Source organism: Monodon monoceros, unplaced genomic scaffold (genome assembly GCF_005190385.1).
Source record: "Monodon monoceros isolate NGI ecotype Baffin Bay Population unplaced genomic scaffold, NGI_Narwhal_1 Super_Scaffold_9, whole genome shotgun sequence".
NCBI lineage: Eukaryota > Metazoa > Chordata > Mammalia > Artiodactyla > Monodontidae > Monodon > Monodon monoceros.
The window spans coordinates 15,962,510-15,979,980 of NW_021703786.1; the positions used below are offsets into that span (position 1 = coordinate 15,962,510).

At 42.9% G+C, this 17,471-nt stretch overlaps 1 protein-coding gene and 3 non-coding genes across 4 annotated transcripts; 1 reads left to right on the plus strand and 3 right to left on the minus strand.

Annotated features, from left to right (window-relative positions):
* Window positions 1-429: 429 nt before the first annotated feature.
* On the minus strand, window positions 430-5,624 carry RPL23 (ribosomal protein L23). The gene is made up of 5 exons (XM_029213213.1): window positions 5,540-5,624; window positions 4,898-4,981; window positions 4,468-4,596; window positions 762-875; window positions 430-654 (listed from the first exon to the last, which is right to left on the minus strand). Exons 1-5 carry the CDS (start codon window positions 5,550-5,552, stop codon window positions 572-574), a joined length of 423 nt encoding a protein of 140 aa, XP_029069046.1. The 5' UTR covers window positions 5,553-5,624; the 3' UTR covers window positions 430-571.
* Window positions 4,731-4,866, minus strand: LOC114889820. The gene has a single exon (XR_003792122.1). It is a non-coding gene; the product is annotated as a small nucleolar RNA SNORA21 (small nucleolar RNA).
* Window positions 5,625-10,610: 4,986 nt separating the features above from the next.
* On the minus strand, window positions 10,611-10,682 carry TRNAC-GCA. The gene has a single exon. It is a non-coding gene; the product is annotated as a tRNA-Cys (tRNA).
* Window positions 10,683-15,779: 5,097 nt separating this feature from the next.
* Window positions 15,780-15,851, plus strand: TRNAC-GCA. Its single transcript has one exon. It is a non-coding gene; the product is annotated as a tRNA-Cys (tRNA).
* The last annotated feature ends 1,620 nt before the right edge of the window (window positions 15,852-17,471 follow it).

A 17,471-nucleotide genomic window follows, 5' to 3' on the forward strand; every position in this document is an offset into this window, starting at 1 on the left:
CTCAAGGTTTGGCAGATATATGACCATCGTGTCAAAATACTTTTGATAGCAGAAAACTTGCAGATACTAACAACTTAGTCATCTTCCATGAGCGCAATTATTATGTGGCAGGTTTTATAAATATAAACTCATTTATGTGCCAACTTACCCAAAGGAAACCTGTTAACTGCAGAAGTGCACATATATACGCGTATACTTGGTTCCTACTCACATCACTCCTTGAACTCCATGAGTGTTCAGGATCTGACCATACGCTACCTTATCTCAAATACCTTTCTAACTGTAAGGCAGTCACCTGGGATAACCTGTCACCAAGCAGTATCTACCACCTGAAATTTATTTTAAGAACTAAAAAACTCAAGTTTTTACAGCAGAAATTGCAAAGTCCCCAAAGTCTGCGCGCTGACAGAAGTGCAATGACTATTTATCTTTTTTTACACATGCCCACAGAAAGTCCGCACTGGGTAGTTTTATTTTACAGAGGGGGTAAGGGTTAGGTGGTGTCAAGAAGAGTGACATGGAGCAAATGATTTTTATTATCATTGTTTTCTTTTACAAACACACCGAAGCATCACGCAATGCTGCCAGCGTTGGATGCAATCCTGGGCCACAGGTCTGCACATTCCTTTGCAACTGGTCCTGTGATGGCAGAACCTGCATAAAAGAATGATGTGACACGTAAGCTCAAAGGGCCCTTTCCTTGTACTCAAGTTAAGTCATCCAATCTCAAAAGCCTAACAATGATGTGCATTCTTTATTACCTTTCATCTCGCCTTTATTGTTTACTATGACCCCTGCGTTATCTTCAAAATAAAGAAACACACCATCTTTTCTCCGGTATGACTTTCGTTGTCGAATTACCACTGCTGGATGTACTGAGAGGGGGGAAAAAAAAAGCAGCTGTCATTTAACCTGCCAAGTTCCAGTGCCACCACGAGAAAGCAATTTACACCTTGGCTAGCTCCCCAACATTTCCCATTTGGACAGAATGTATACTCATTAGCTTTTCATTTCCTAAAATCAAGTGTGAAAGACAGTGTAAACACCAATCACCCCTTAAGGAAAGACCTTACTCATTTCAAGTCCAAACTGCCTGCATTTCCTTGCAGGTGTGAATCTGTACTTTGGGAGGACGATTAGCAACACACCAGCAGGAAACGTGCTAAGCACTTTCTATACTTTTCCTCACTTCACCCAAGAGGTGGGTACTATTTAAGATCCTAATGTCAGGACTTCCCTGGTGGTCCAGTGGTTAAGACTCTTCGCTCCCAACGCAGGGGGACTGGGTTCGATCCCTGGTCAGGGACCTAGATCCTGCATGCCGCAAATAGAGATCCCATGTGCCACAATTAAGACCGGGCACAGCCAAATAAATTTTTAAAAGATCCCAATGCCATAGAATTGGGAATGGGACCCTCCTCACACTGAATGAGTGGAGAGGCCAAGCTATTAACTCATTATGCAATATTCCATCCCAATTTATATCAAAACTTCCAAGAACAAACCTTGACCTAAGAATTAGCACTTTATGCCTTTCTAACTGCAGGGCACATGTTGTTTTAAGAGCAAAACCTGGAGTTAACCTAAATATCTCAGGACACATGCACAGAACAGAACCATTTTAAATGATTATGTACTTCTGTAACTTTTTAATATGCAAGACAATCATTTGTGAAGCAAAAATGGGTTACGGGAAGGTAATGGTCCCATTTACATTGGAAAGTAGGACATAAAATATTAAAAACGATCATCCCTTGGAGGTCTAAGAGCTGGGTAACTGAAATTCAACTTCTATTTCTTATTTAATTAACTTTAGGTTTAACTTTTTGAGGAAATGTTTTCCAGGGTCATAAGTAACTTTTAAAAACCTACCTGCTCCAGGGCTTCCCTGGTGGTACAGTGGTTAAGAATCCGCCTGCCAATGCAGGCGACATGGGTTCTGGTCCGGGAAGATCCCACATGCCGTGGAGCAACTAAGCCCGTGCGCCACAACTACTGAGCCCACGCTCCGCAACAAGGTAAGCCACCACAATGAGAAGCCCGCATGCTGCAACGAAGAGCAGCACCCCCGCTCGCCGCAACTAGAGAAAGCCTGCGCGCAGCGACAAAGACCAAACACAGCCAAAAATAACTAAATAAAAATAAAATAAATTGTAAAAACCAACCAAACAAAAAACGCTACCTGCTCCTAAAGTGAACATTTTTCCAGACATTCAAAGCATCTACTGCACTTAGAAGAAAACATGGATTCAAATCCTGACTGACAGTAGCCTGGAGACCTTGAACAAGTTACTTAATCTTCTGGAGTTCAAGTTTTCCTCTTGTAAAGTAGGGATAATAGTTACATTTCCATATTTAATATCAGACACTAGAAATGCAGGATCTTCTAAGGACAGAGATCCTGGCTATCCTTGAAGCAAGTACTATCTATGTATATAGATGGTCTGAGTTTTTCAACAATGGGAAACACACTGAGGGACAAATATTGGCTGAGACCCTCCTCCGTTGGACCCTCATCTACTTAGAACAATTTAAATTCTCACAAATGCATCCAGCAAATAAATAAGGCCACACGAATACAGGACTCTGGATTTCCAGTCCTGCAGTCCTGTTCCTTTCCACATTTCTGTATGTTATAATTAAGTCTAAGGCCAGGAGATGTAGCTGATCCTTGAAAAATGAAGGGTGAGGGGCGCCAGCCCTGTGCAGTCTAAGATCCGTGTGTAACTTATAGCTGACCCTCTGCATCCACTGATTCAACCAATCTCAGATAGTGTAGTACAGTAATATACTGTGGGGGAAAAAAAAATCTGTAAATGGACGCATGCAGTCCAAACCCACGTTGCCCGTTGTTCAAGGGTCAACTGTATTCATTTAGAAGAAACAAGGACCAAAGAAAAAATTAGGAGTTGGAAAGTCAGAACTATTTTAAAAACCATGAGTGTCCTCTGGTCTGTCCCACAGCTGACTGAGAGAGACAGCACACACCCTGCTGCCACCTCACCCGTAGTGATGGACAATTGTTCTGCCCTTCCCTGACTGCTCCCCAGGCCACACACCAGACCCAGCAAGTGTTCTAAGAGGAAAGCCTGTCTAGTTGCATGCTGATCCCAATCAACGCATTGATTTATCAATGCTTAAGCACAATGCTTATGCCTTGCCTACCCAGCCCCCAAGTGAATATTAGAGGTCAACAAAGTAAGATTTCTGACCAAAAGGCTAAACACCTGGGGATACAGTAGGATACAGACCTTCAAAGAGTAACTGTGATACATGACTGAGACCTGTCACACGTGTACTGCGCATTAAGAGGACTTCTCAGGAAAAGCAAAACATCCCAGGCCAGAGACAAACTAAGCAGGCACAGGAGAAAAGTTCAGGAGCTGGAAACTCAAGTACACTGAGTATCAGAAGCTCTAAAGTCAGTCAAGTCAGAAGTGTCTGAGGCCCCCCTCTAACCCACACATCTAATAGGAAAACTTTTGGGGGTTGTCCACCATTAAGCAATGAGCAGCTCCCTATTTTAGTTTCTACCAGAAGACATTTAGAAGCAACCATGCCAAACTTTTGACAAGTCACAACCCTGAGTTAATCTCATCTATGTATAATTATTCCTTTTCAAATTAGTAGGTCCTGAAAAGGAAACTTGCCTGAGGTGACTTAAGTCTTAAGGCTGTGATCTCACCTGGTACCACCATGTTCATTTGTAGCCAAGGAGTCAGCAATTAATTAAAGACCTGCTCTCATAGAAGAGACAACCCTAGTAGGGGGCACAGCAAAAATCTGAGGCACAAAGGAAGGGATTTAAGTTGGAACAAAAAAACCAAGAACTAAAAGGAGAGCTGGGGAAAGAACTACGTGGATGGACTGTAAATCCCAGAAGGACGGAGCTTTTGTTTCTACAGGTATAAATATGTGAGGCGGTCTGTTAAGTATCGGCTGAACTTGCTGGGGGAAATGGCAGGGTAAGTATGAAAAGCCCCTAGCTTACGATGGAAGCCAACTAAGAACTTAACTGGGGGTGGGGTGGTGGTGGTGGATGAATTGGGAGATGGGGATTGACATACATACACTATCAATACTATGTGAAAAATAGATAACTATTGAGAATAACTAATGAACTGTACAGCACAGGGAACTCCACTCAATGCTCTGCGGTGACCTAAATTGGAAGGAAATCCAAAAAAGAGGGGATATATATATACGTATAGCTGATTCACTTTGCTGTGCAGTAGAAACTAACACAACATTGTAAATAAAGCAACTATACGCCAATAAAAATAAAAGAATGGTCCTTAAGACAGCAAGAATAGAACTTCAACTGCAGATTAACTCACACTGCCTCTCAAAGAAAATCAAGCTTTAAGAGGCCCTGAGAATGGTAAAACTACTGTTCTATTTTCCAACAGAGGGAGAAGTCCTTCAACTGTCCACAGACCAAGAGGAGGATTTGGTCTCTCTACTGACCCTTCTTTCTGAGCTCTGGTTTGCCTTTCTTGACTGTGGCCATCACCATGTCACCCACACCAGCAGCAGGAAGTCTATTCAGTCGTCCCTTGATCCCCTTCACAGAGATGATATACAGATTTTTGGCTCCTATACAAGGAAGTAAACAACAACAAAAAGGTTTTTTTGAGAGCCTGTTAGGAAGTTCTGCATTTCTCCAACACCTCCAAGGCCTCCCCCTGCACACACACTCCCAAGAAGTTAGTCCTCCCCCAGGTGGAACACCTTGTCACACCACCGATTGAAGCAAAACAACACAACATGCTGCCGCTTCACCCAAAAGCGGTGTTTTCACTCTGCCCTTTCTTGACGGCTCAGTGGGTCATTAGCAAAAGGCCCACTGAGTGCTTTTAAAAGGGGCAGTTTGGCAGAGTGCAGCCGAAGGTCTCACCTGTGTTGTCAGCACAGTTGATCACGGCTCCAACCGGAAGACCCAAGGAAATCCGGAATTTCGCACCAGAGGACCCACCACGTCCTGTAAGCAAGAAGGTAATCAGGAGAGGTCCCTTCACATTCTTAAGCTATATATTCATTCGCATGCTTCGGGGAGCGGTACACCGTAGTTTCGCTCTCTATCTAGGACTCCTTATCCCCTCCCCATGTGCCACCCAGTTCTCAAGGCAAATAGCCAATTCCTCACTCTTAGCACGTTACATTGAAATTAAGGGACCAGGACGACTGAATTCTCGATCCAACTTTTGCACCACGTAGTTCTTCCTACAAGGCGGGAGACCGCACAAGTCGCCCACTCTGGGGATTAAGCCAGTCCAACTCCAACCCCATTACTGAAGCGCTAGGCGCGGAATGAAGCCGCGGGATTCAGCCAAGAATCACGACTGGATCCTGCGAACTCAACCCTCCAGGCCCTCCCGTCACTTTCGGGGGCTCTCCCGGTGCTCTCGCGGTGTCCCTCCCCTCCCTCTCCGGCCCGGAGCAGAGCAAAGCGTCCCAGCTGTCCATGGCCGCCGTTCCCGGCGAGGCCAGCAGCCACCTCGCGACAGATGGCGAAGGATCTCCCAAAGCCAAAAATTACCTCGCTTCGACATCTTGAACGCCGGAAAGTGACAAAAAGGAAGTAGGAATAAAGGCCACCGAGATCTCAACTCCAAGGCCCCGCCCAACAAGGTCACGTGACCCTGTGTTTGTTCAATCCGCTTCTCTTCCCCAGGGCGCGGTCTTATTACGTCACAAATCCTGGACAAAGCATAGAACTCTCGCTGCGAAGTGGGCGGAGGAGTGGTTGAGGGCTGCAGGGTGTCCGTGGTACCCAGTACGCCGAATACGAACTCGAAAGTAGTTGTTCGGGACACAGAAAGATTGGTTTAATTTATCGGAAAACCTCTCTGAGCAATAAGTATGTGCCAGGGACTTCGATGGACGCTAGAGGTTCAGAAATGATTAAACGGTCTGTGCTGTATAGGGGCCTCCAAAGAACACACGGCGTCGGGGGCTGGAGGGAAAGAGTTCGAAACGGTTTCATTAGGTTGTGATATAACTGAGAAGTACCATTATAGCGCTACAGATAATTCCATATGTGTGTGCTTGGTCCCATACCCATCTGTATTTTAGGTATCTTTATTCATTACTCCTTTCACTGCTTCAACTTCTCCCATTCTTCGGACTTCTTTCTGTCGATATATTCATTCAAATATTTATTAAACGACTACTTTATGCCAGATCCTGTTCTGGGCATACGCTAGACTACATGAGAGAACAAAACAGATGAACATTCATGCCCTGTGGAGCTTACATTCAGCCAGGGTGTTGGTGAAGGTGGATATTAGATACTAAGCCATAGACGTAGTAATTGCAGTATATAGTATGTTAGATGGTGATAAGTACTATGAAAACAAAAGTAGAAGAAAGTAAGAGGGATCTGGAAGTGGAAGGAGAGGCAGATTGCATTTCAAAATAGAATGATCAGTGTGGGCTTCATGGAAGAAGTTGACATTAGTGCAAAGCTTTTTAAGGTGAGGGAGCTAGCAATATGACTGTCTAGGGAAGAGCAGTCCAGATAAGAGTCATCAACCATTGAAAGACCCTAAGGTGGGATTGTGCCTGAACAATGTGAGGACCAGCAAGGAAGCCAGGAGTGACTGGACAGAGTAAGTGAAGGAAAGAGTAGTAGGACAGAAGGTCAGAAGTAATGGAATTGGATCATTAGAGCTTTGTACACTGCTATGGACTTTGACATTTACAGACTGAAATAGGAAAACAATGAGTCATAAGCAGAGGAGGGACATGATCTGACTAATGTGTCAGAAGGATCACTGTATTTGAGACTAGGCTGTGGGAGGGAACACAAAGATACAATAAGGTGATCTATTGGGAAGCTCTTGCAGTAACTCAGGAGAGAAATGATGGTGGTTTAGACTAAAGAGGTAGCAATAGAAGTAATGTGATGTGACCAGATTCTGGATATGTTTTGGAGGTAGAGCCAACAAAATGTGAGGTGCAAAAGAAAGAGAAGAGAATGTTTCCAAGGCTTTAGTTCTGAGCAAGTGGAAGATGGCATTGCCATCAACTGAGATGGGGAAAGCTATGGGAGGAACAGGTTTGGGGGTAAGAGTATGAGTTCAGTTTTGGATATGTTGAGTTAGATGTCTGTTAGACAACCAAAAGAGATTTAAATAGCAAGTTGGACATATTAGCCTGGAGTTCCAGAAAGAGGGAGATATAAATTTGGCAGTCATCAGCATATATGTATATTTAAAGACATGATAGTGGATGAGTTCACAAAGAAGCAAGGGTAAATAAAAAAGACCATGGGCTAAGCTCTGGGGTACTTCAACATTAAGAGGTCTATAAATCTATACATTTATAAATTTCTCTTATCACTCTTAAATCCTTCACTTGCTCCTGCCAGTTTATCTAGTTACCAGTTTTTCTCTCTCCTTCACTTCTCAGCCAAATTCCATGTGTTTCTGAATATATGATTTCATTATCATATTTGTCTCTGTTGATAAATGAAACTAGCATCCATCCAGGTGTCCCTCTGGGATTTCTGTCCATTTCTCTTCAGTCTGCCTTCTCAATGTCTCTCAAATATATCCACTTCTCTCCATCTCCTCTGCTAATGCTCTGGACCTAGTCACCTCCATCTCTTGCCTAAACTATTTCTGAAGCTTCCTAACATGTCTCTTGACCTCTATTTCTCCCCCCTCCATCCACTCACTCTTCATACAATGGCCAGAAATAATTTTTCAGAAATGTAAACATTACTATGTCACTCTCCTGAAAATCCTCCAATGGTTTCTGTACTCTTAGAATCAAAGTTAAAATCCATATCACAGCCTACTAGGCCCTGATCATTGTCCTACCTCTTAACCTCATTTTGCACTGTGCTCTGTCTTGCTCTGCAGGGTTGACGTTTTGGTGCCAGATACCATCCATGCTCCTGAATACCCATAGGCCTCACACATGCTTGGAATACTCTACCCTGCCTACCCGTATCATGTATTTCACGTGTACTGATTTTTCAGATCTCAGCTTAAATATCTTTTCCTTAGGGAAATTCTACCCTGACCTCTTTTACATAGTATTTTTCCTTCTTACTATTTGTTTCAATTCTTCAATATATATTTGATGACTTTGTTGAATAACGATCTCCCCCAACTAGTCTATATGCTCCATTAAAGGCTGAGTCCATGTTCTCCTTTGTGTTCAGTGGTATATCCCCAGCATTCAGCATAGGGCCTGGCTCAGTAAATACATACTGAGTGATTGAAGAAGTCTATCTCTATAGTAGACAAATGAAGAAGTCTACCTCTATGGTCTCCATACGTCAGCATCCTTGTGTGAAGGAATTTTTATTCATCTATGGCAAAATTAGAAATATTTGGAAAACACAGTGTTTCTTATAAAGCTCCATTTGCTCAATTTAAAGGACTGCTTATTATTCTGGGATTATCTTCTTTCATCTTTCTTGTTAAAAATGTTCCTTTCGGGCTTCCCTGGTGGCGCAGTGGTTGAGAGTCCACCTTCCGATGTAGGGGACACGGGTTTGTGCCCCGGTTCGGGAAGATCCCACGTGCCGCGGAGCGGCTGGTCCCGTGAGCCATGGCCGCTGAGCCTGGGCGTCCGGAGCCTGTGCTCCGCAACGGGAGAGGTCACAACAGTAAGAGGCCTGCGTACCGCAAAAAAAAAAAATTTAAAAATGTTCCTATGTCAACTGTCAACTTTCTACCATCCCAACACTGCCCTTTTTTTTCTTTTTGTAATTTCAGTGGTCCATGAAAACCAAAGGTCTGGGAATGATCTGTCTCTATTTCCTTACTTCCTGCATGCACATGTTCCTTGAACCCCTGTAGTGTAGTTTATGTCCTCACTACATGACTGAAATTATACTAGAAATTATAGATACTGAAAAATTATACTAGAAAGGTCACCATGACCTACTCTTTCCAAAATCCAAGGACCCTCCTCAGTCTTCATCTTACTTGACCTCACAACGTTTCACACTGGGGCCCTTCCCATCTTCTTGACACTCTTCACCCATGGTTTCCATGATGCTAATAATAATAGAAATTACTATTTTTGGAGCGCTACTAAGTACCAGTCATTGAGTTAAGCATTTTACAGGAATGTGACTTCTTGAATCCTCCCCACAACCCTGTGATTTAGGTATTATTCTTCTCATTTTTCAGATGAGAAAACTGAGAAATAGAAAAGTTAAGCCATGTGTCCAAGATCACACAGATCATGAAAGGTAGAGATGGAATGGCACCCTGAGTCTGGCTGATTCCAAAGCACAGACTCTAAGCCACTCTGTTGTATTGCTCTCTCCTCCTTACTCATTGTCCCTTCTCAGTGTATTTCCCTGAGTGATCACACCACCCAGTAGCTTCCATTACCATCAATATGCTGAGAACTCCCAAGTCTGTATCTCCAGCCCAGACATTTCTGCTTAGCTCTAGCCAATGTATGGAACCAATGACTGGGACACCTCCACCCCACAGGCACTTCCAACGTGACGTCCAAAGCCAAAATCATGATTTTCCCAGAAATGTTGCTTTTCTGCCTATATTAGTTGTCTTGGTTGGTGCTACTAATTTTTCTGTCCATGCATCTGAAAGTCTGCCCTTGGTTCAAAGCTATTGCAACAGCCTCCAAATGGTCTGACCATAACCTCTGAGTTGCTTAAAAGCCTGTACTGGCCCTCTAGTGCCTGTGGAATAAAGTCCAAGCTCCTTAGCATGGCATTGGAGTCTCTTCCTGAAATGGCTTACCTTCTCCCTGGACTCATCTCCCATCACCTCGCCTCTTACACTTCACACTCCAGAAACACCAAACTGCTTAGGATTTCAGGACTCTTTCCTGCTTTATCCACTACGTGTTCTTCAAAACTCTTTTCGATGTCATGTATTTTTGAACAAGCCATCTCTTCCCTGTGCCATTTCACAACCCCAGCATGCTCTTCCCCAAACCACCTCTTTACTTAGAGCAGTCGTTCTCAAATATCTTTGTCTGAATATTCTTTACATTCTTAAGGTATTGAGAACTCCAAAGAGGTTTTGTTTATACAGTTATATCTATTGACATTTACCAGATTAGAAATTTAAATTGTGAAATGTTTAAGGTAATAAATCCACTGCCTGTTAAAAGACATAACATTTTAAAATGAAAAAGAACTGTATTTAATTTTTAAAAATAATGAGAAGAGTAGCTTTGCTTTACGTTCTTTCAGAAATCCCTTTAATATCTGGCTTAATGAAAGACAGCTGGATTTTCATGTTTCCACATTTAGTCTGTTGTGACATCACGTAGCCTCTGGAAAGCTCCACTGTACTCATGAATGGATAAGAATGAAACAGGTAACGAAGTATGAAATAAATTCTTTTTTCCTACGTAGAAAGTGTCTCACAGGCAGACCTCCAAGAATTCAACTCCCAAACCACAGGCTGGGAACCATTGACGTAGAGATAGAGAACACAGGAAATTCCTTTGCGCGTTGACCTCATTGGAATATAAAATCTACGATGCTGTAGTTTATTACTTTTTGTATTCCCAGGAAACACTCAAGAATGACCAAATATTCGCTTAGTTAGTACCACCTTTCTTTTGTACCATCTTTGGGATGATTTAAGGTTTAAAAGGGAAGCACAAGGGGGCACCCGGATTTGAACCGGGGACCTCTTGATCTGCAGTCAAATGCTCTACCCCTGAGCTATACCCCCTCTACTGGCAAATAGGAGATTACAGCTTATTTGTAGTGTTTACTGACCAGACAGTGCATTGGTGATTAACAGTAGTTTGATATGTATGACCAATTGCTTCAGGTTTCCTGGGGTGATGCTAAAGAACCAAGAGAAAAGGCAATTCGCACCCAGGTGGTAGAAGGGGAGGGCAAAGTCCAGTCTGAGCTGGACTTGAAGGTCCTGTGGGGTGTGCAATGGGATTTCTCTCCTTCAACAACAACAACCTCTTGGACCTCTGGCATCTTGGAATTCTTTAAGTCTAATTTCCATCCTCCCTGCCTGCACCCCGAGCTGCACTGGATCCCCAGCCTGTGCTTTGCACAGGAGAGGAAGTGCTTCCCTTGTCCTTCCCGAGACACCCCTGCTCTTGTACCAGACGTGCCCGCAGTATCTCCATTCTCTCCAGCACCTTCAGTCTCTTCCACTTGCTTGGCTCCTTCAAACATCAACAGGCTTTCCCTAGACTGGAAAATCTCCCTTTTATCTGTTATCACCTGTCCATTTCTTCTTTCTCACTACCAATTTTTAAGAAAGTCTGTGACTTCATTTCTCTCCTTATCAATAACCTGTCTCCATAGTTCTGTTACTCTCTCCAAATTTACTCTCTCGACTGTCAGGTATTTTTTTCCCCTTGGAGTATGTATCTTGTTTCTCCAACTAGACTGTAAGTTCCTTGAGGGCAGGGATCATGTTGCATTTCTTTTTGTATTCCCCACAGTGGCACAGTGCCTGGGTCACTATAAGCCCTGGGTGGTACCTATCAGCCAAACCTAATTAAACTCAACTGTGGCATTCTACCAAGCTTGCACCCAAGCAGCAAAATGTTGTTAGGGGAGAGCTCAGAAGTCTGGGTCGCTCCACCAATCTCAGACAGTCTCCCTGTTTATTACTCTTCCACCACTGACTGACTAGGTTCACTTTCTCACACTCTAAAATGACTATTTCACATACGTTCTCCAGTCTCAAACCTTCTACACCTTATCTTTCCTCCTCAGAGAGTGCTGAAGAGCTGGCCTCTTCCTTTCTGGAGAAAGTCAGAATCAGTCAGGAGCAGGGTTGTGCTGATAAATGGCTGACGACTGGCTCCAGGGGACCTGATTTTTAGCATTTGCCAATTCCCGTAGTGCAAATTCACCCACCTGTTAATTTCCAGTGAAGTCAACTGGCTTTAAAAATTCCTGAAAATTTAACAATTGGCTCTCACAAGCCAGTATGAGTCGAATCTAGCGCACTTCTGGGATTGACTCCCTCTTTCACCAGCTACCAATTATACACTGACAACTCCCCAAATTATGTTTCCAACCTAGACATTTCCCTGAACTTCAGAATTAACTGGATCTCCACCCGCATACTTAACATCTCCACTTAAATGTCTACAGGGCACCTCAAACTTAGCATATTGATCTCACACTAGAATGTGAAGTCTATGAGGATAGGAGGTTGTACTTTATTACGTTCTGTTTCAGAGCTTTAAAAAGAAACACTTGAGGAGTTGTTTTTGGTTTTGTTTTTCCTAAACTTACCCCTTTCTCAGTTCTTTATCTCAGGAAACCACATCCACCCAGATAGTGAAGACAAAAAAGAAGAGTTATTCTTTTTTTAAAAATTTACTTTATTAAAGTATAGTTGGAGAATTAAAGGGAGTGGGTGTCGGAGGCAGAGGTTCTGAAGTTCACGACTCCTAGAAGGGAAGGGGAGTGAAAGGCTCTCGGTGAAGAAGGACTCCTCAGAGTCTTTCTATCCTGATGACAGCGTGACTCTTTCCAGAGAGCAGCAGTGACAGCTCTGGAATGTCTAGGGAGAGGAAGGGCTTAGTGACCAGAGTCTGCTGACAGTACAGGATCCTAGGTCCAGAACCCTTCAGATCAACTTACTAATAAGTTCACTATGTAAAACAGTCAAATTTGGTTCAAATGGGGGAAGGATGAGAGTTATTCCAACCTGGCAACACTCCCTACCCCCATTCCCCCCCTCCCTACAGGAGAGGCTCCAGGGAGTGCTTTGAAAACCATTGGAAAAATTCTCCTCATAAATGACTTGAAATGCCATGTCTGTAATATGCTACATTAATTTTTTTTACCCATTCCAATTATTTTTCTGCCCATCTCATACTTTAATTAATTTAGAGCCTAAGAGCTTTGTAATATAACAAAGGAAGACATTGTAATGTCTAATAAGTAAAATAACAACATGTTTTTTTGGGGGGGCCAGCGTATTAGTGTATTTCTTTAAAATAATGTCTACTATTGGCAAGATTTGACTAGATACCTTCAACATAGAGATTCACTTGGTAAAACTATATATTGATCAATCAATGAATAAATATAGTTGATATACAATTTTGTGTTAGTTTCAGGTGTACAGCAAAGGGATCCAGTTATACATATATTTTAATATATTTTTTCATATTCTTTTCCATTATGGTTTATTACAGGATACTGAATATAGTTCCCTGTGCTATACAGTAGGACCTTGTTGTTTATCCATTCTATATATAATAGTTTGCATCTGCTAATCCTAAACTCCCAAGCCATCCCTCCCCTGCCCCTTGGGCAACCACAAGTCTGTTCTCTATGTCTGTGAGTCTGCTTCTGTTTCCTAGGTAAGTTCATTTGTGTCATATTTTAGATTCCACAAATGAGTGATATCATATGGTATTTGTCTTTCTGTTTCTGATTTTACTTAGTATGGTAATCTCGAGGTCCATCCATGTTGCTGCAAATGGCATTATTTCATTCTTTTTTATGGCTGAGTAGTATTCCATTGTATATATGTACCACATCTTCTTTATCCATTCATCTGTTGATGGACATTTAGGTTGTTTCCATGTCTTGGCTATTGTGAATAGTGCTGCTATGAACACAGGGGTGCATGTATCTTTTTGAATTATAGCTTTGTCCAGATATATGCCCAGGAATGGGATTGCTGGATCATATGGCAACTCTATTTTTAGTTTTTTGAGGCACCTCCATACTGTTTTTCATAGTGGCTGCAGCAATTTACTTTCCCACCAACAGTGACTCTAAAGAAGAGTCATTCTTGATTCTTCTCTTTCCCTCATCTTTCTCAAGCCATCCAGTGTACAGGAAGGACATGGCTCCCCTGCCATGGTGAATCTGGATGCCTGCTCTCCTCTCTAGTTCTGCTGTTGCCCCTGTGATAAGCTAAAAAATGGGCCTCCAAATATGTCCACATCCCAAGGCCCCTGTGAATATGTTACCCTACATAATAAAAGGGACTTTCTAGATGTGATTAAGGGTCTTGGGGTGGGGACATTATCCTGGATTATCTGAGTAATCAGAAGAGTCCTTATAAGAGGGAGGCAGGAGGATCAGAGTCAGAGAGGGAGAGACGTGAGGATAGGAGCAGAGATCAAAAGGTGAGGAGATGCAACCCTGGCTATGAAGATGGAGGAAGGGGCCATGAGCCAAGAAATGCTGGTGGACTCTACAACCTACAAAAGTCAAGGAAACTGATTCTACTCTAAAACCTCCGGAAGAAATGCAGGCATACCAGCACCTTGATTTTAGTCCAGTAAAATTGATTTTGGAATTCTGACCTCCAGAACTGTAAGGTAATAATACATTTGCGTTGTTTTAAGCAAATAAGTATGTGGTAATTTGTTACAGCAGCAACAGGAAACTAATACGTCACTGTCGTCTCAGACATCGCTACCATCTCTCACTTGCACTGTTGCAATAGAATCCTACCTAACCTCTCTCTCTCTCTTTTTAAAAATTTTATTGTGTCCACTTTTCTTCTTTTCCTTTATTGTGGTAAGAACACTTAACATGAGATCTACCCTCTTAACAGATTTTTAAGTGTACAATACAATGCTGTTAACTATAGGCACAGTGTTCAACAGCAGCTCTCTAAGACGTATTCATGTTGTATAACTGAAACTGTGTACGCATTGATTAGCAACTCCCAATTTCTCTCTCCTCATCCCTGGCAACCACCATTCTACTCTCTGCTTCTATAAGTTTGATTGTTTTAGGTACCTCATGTAAGTAGAATCATGCAGTATTTGCCCTTCTATGATTGGCTTATTTCACTTAGCATAATGTCCCGTTGTTGCATATTGCAAAATTTCCTTCTTTTTAAGGCTGAATAGTATTCCATTGTATGTATTCTCTGTTTCTATTCTTCACTCCCTGTAAATCTCCCCCACAATAGCGTGAATGATGATTTCCAGTCCCTCTGCTCAAAACTGTCCAACGGCTGGCTTTTCATCCATTTGGAATAAAATCCAAACTCCTTACTTGGGCCTATAAGGATCTCTGGCTACTTCTCCAGCTCTCTTGAATCACTCTCCCCTGTTTCATGTTCCTCCAGCTACTCTGGCCCTAGGGCCTTTGCAGTGGCCATTTCCTTTAGCTGGAATGCCTGCCCCTGACAGATAGGCTGGGCAAATGGCTGTCTCTTTCATATCATTCACATCTTAACTCCAAACTCACCTGCAAAGAAAAGTTTTTCATGACTATCCACCTTGAAATACCCCCCTGGACCTCCCTAAGACACTGTCTTGTTTTTCATTTTAGTCACTTCCCTTATTACTACTGGGCATTTCCTTGTTTATTCATTTGTTCATTTGTTTCTATTCTGACTCCACTAGATTTTAAACTCAGTGAGACTGAGAACCTGTGTGTCTTTCTATTTGAAAGTATGTTCTGCACTTAGAGTGGGGCACATAGTAGTTGCTCCATAAAAAGAGAGAGGGACCACTAGAGAATACAGCCCAGGAAAGTCTCTCAGTGGAGATGTCTGTTCAGCTGGTGTTTGCACTCTTTTTAGAGAGACCAGGGGAAAGGATTCTCTATTCAGTTTTGCAAGAAGCTCTTCTCTGACTTCTTAGGGTGAAGAGATGAGTGGGATTGTGGATGAAGAATTGAACCTAGAAAAGGCTGATTGGTACCTAAGTTCACATGTTTTCAAAATTCCACGTTTTTAGTTAGTCTTTTTAAACTTGTTATTACTAAATTCAGTATCATGTAACAAGAAGAAACTTTTGGATATTTTCAGAAGGAAAAATTTGGAATGGATTTAAAAAGAATTTACCAACATTCTGTCTGTAGAGGGGGTATAGCTCAGTGGTAGAGCATTTGACTGCAGATCAAGAGGTCCCCGGTTCAAATCCGGGTGCCCCCTTGTCTACCTGTTTGTTTTTCACAGCCACTCAGGTTAACCCCGAATAACTCAGGAGTCTGAGGTTTCTGAATCCAGGATCCAAAGAGGGTCCTCTTGCACCTGGTGAATTTTTTCTCTCCCCAGAAGTCGCACAGGGGTGACTCTACCATGTTTCAACTGAATACCCCCACTCAGTTGGCAAGAAGCCTGAGCAGGCAGAAAGAAGGGTGAGACCATTCCAGTCCCTGAGACCCTTCAAGACTTATTGGTTTAATGTTAATTACAGTTTCTTTGCGGGGTGGGTGGGTGATGGAATGTTGGGGCGGGGCAATATTATTTTGCCTAGTTCATACTCTGACCAGGCAGATTAGAAGAGAATCCAAGTTCAGAAGGTTTATATAGTGGCGAAGTTTAATGGGACACAGCATAGATGTAAGAAGGAGGGTGAAAAGTGGACAGCTTTCTCCTTCTTTATATGAGTTCAAAGGCAGGGCTTTGGCCCGTTACACCTACAGGTGGTGAGATTGAGGACTGGTGTCCAGGAAAGGGGTGAAAAATTAGTTATTTCTCGGGTCTGGGCTTTGCACCGCACAGCAGATCTGTTTAATCGCCATGTCCAGCTTCGCGACGCATCGCACAGTAATGGGAGCCGTGGGGAAAAAATGCATTCGAGTAGTATTCCCCTGGGGCCCCGAGGGCTGACACAACCAAATTCCGAGTTTAAAATATCACAACTGCCCCCTGTCTGAAGAAGCATGCCTCTCCCACTATCCTTTCTTTTTCCTTTTTTTGGGCAAAACCTAGTCGAGAGGCCTTGCTCCCTTCTCGTTTTCCTCGGATCCAACAGTGATACTGTCAGTCACGCAGCCAATAGATATCTGTCCCCGTCTTTAGGTTATGAAACTTGATGGCCTTTTATTATTTGTTCAGTGGTTCTCAAAGTGTGGTCCAGCAGCATCAGCATTCCCTGGGAACTTGTTAAAAATGCACATTCTCGGGGTCCCACTCCAGGCCAAGAGAATCAGAAACCGGGAGGTGCTTTAACAAACTCTCCAGGTAATTCTGACGCAAGCTCAAGTTTGAGAACCACTACATTAGTTTATATCAGTTTACATCCGGATGTAACTTTATTTTTGTAAATGAACTTTTGGGTCGGCATTGGCCATTTCCACGTTCTCGAAGTGCTTTCACTCTGCTGGTGGCACGAGCAATAGGGAAAGGTGAACACGGCATGCGCCTGTCACCTGTAATAAAGAAAGTTTAAGTTGGAGAAAGTCTGTGTCTGTGGGTTTCCTTCCCTTGACCGAGCCCCACCCAAAACTGAACACGAACTTGGGGGAGTCTTGTCTCTTGAACCAGCTCCTGGAACTGCCTGACACCCCTGAGGCTGCCAGCGGTGACCGCAGAAATCCTGATACCGCTGGCGTGGGTAGTGGGGGCCTGCAGCTTTTGTACCTGATTTGTGCCTGTACCCACCCCCTCCTCCTGCGGAGTACGAAATAAAGCCGAAAGCTTTCCGTTACGGTTGGAAAATGAGGAAGGAATTTTAAAATAGATTTTCTCTGCTTTCTTTAACCTAGAACCCAAGGTTAAAATATGAGTCAAGAATGAATTATATTAGTTACATAAGTTTAGGAAAAA

Bases quoted from the DNA above. Each gene is read 5' to 3' on its own strand.
- RPL23 (XM_029213213.1), bottom strand. The intron at 4,597-4,897 runs GTGAGACCTTCG...TTCCTTGTATAG, and splicing joins CAACTGTGCTGACAACACAG to GAGCCAAAAATCTGTATATC. The intron at 876-4,467 runs GTCAGTAGAGAG...CCCCCCTCTCAG, and splicing joins ACCAGAGCTCAGAAAGAAGG to TACATCCAGCAGTGGTAATT.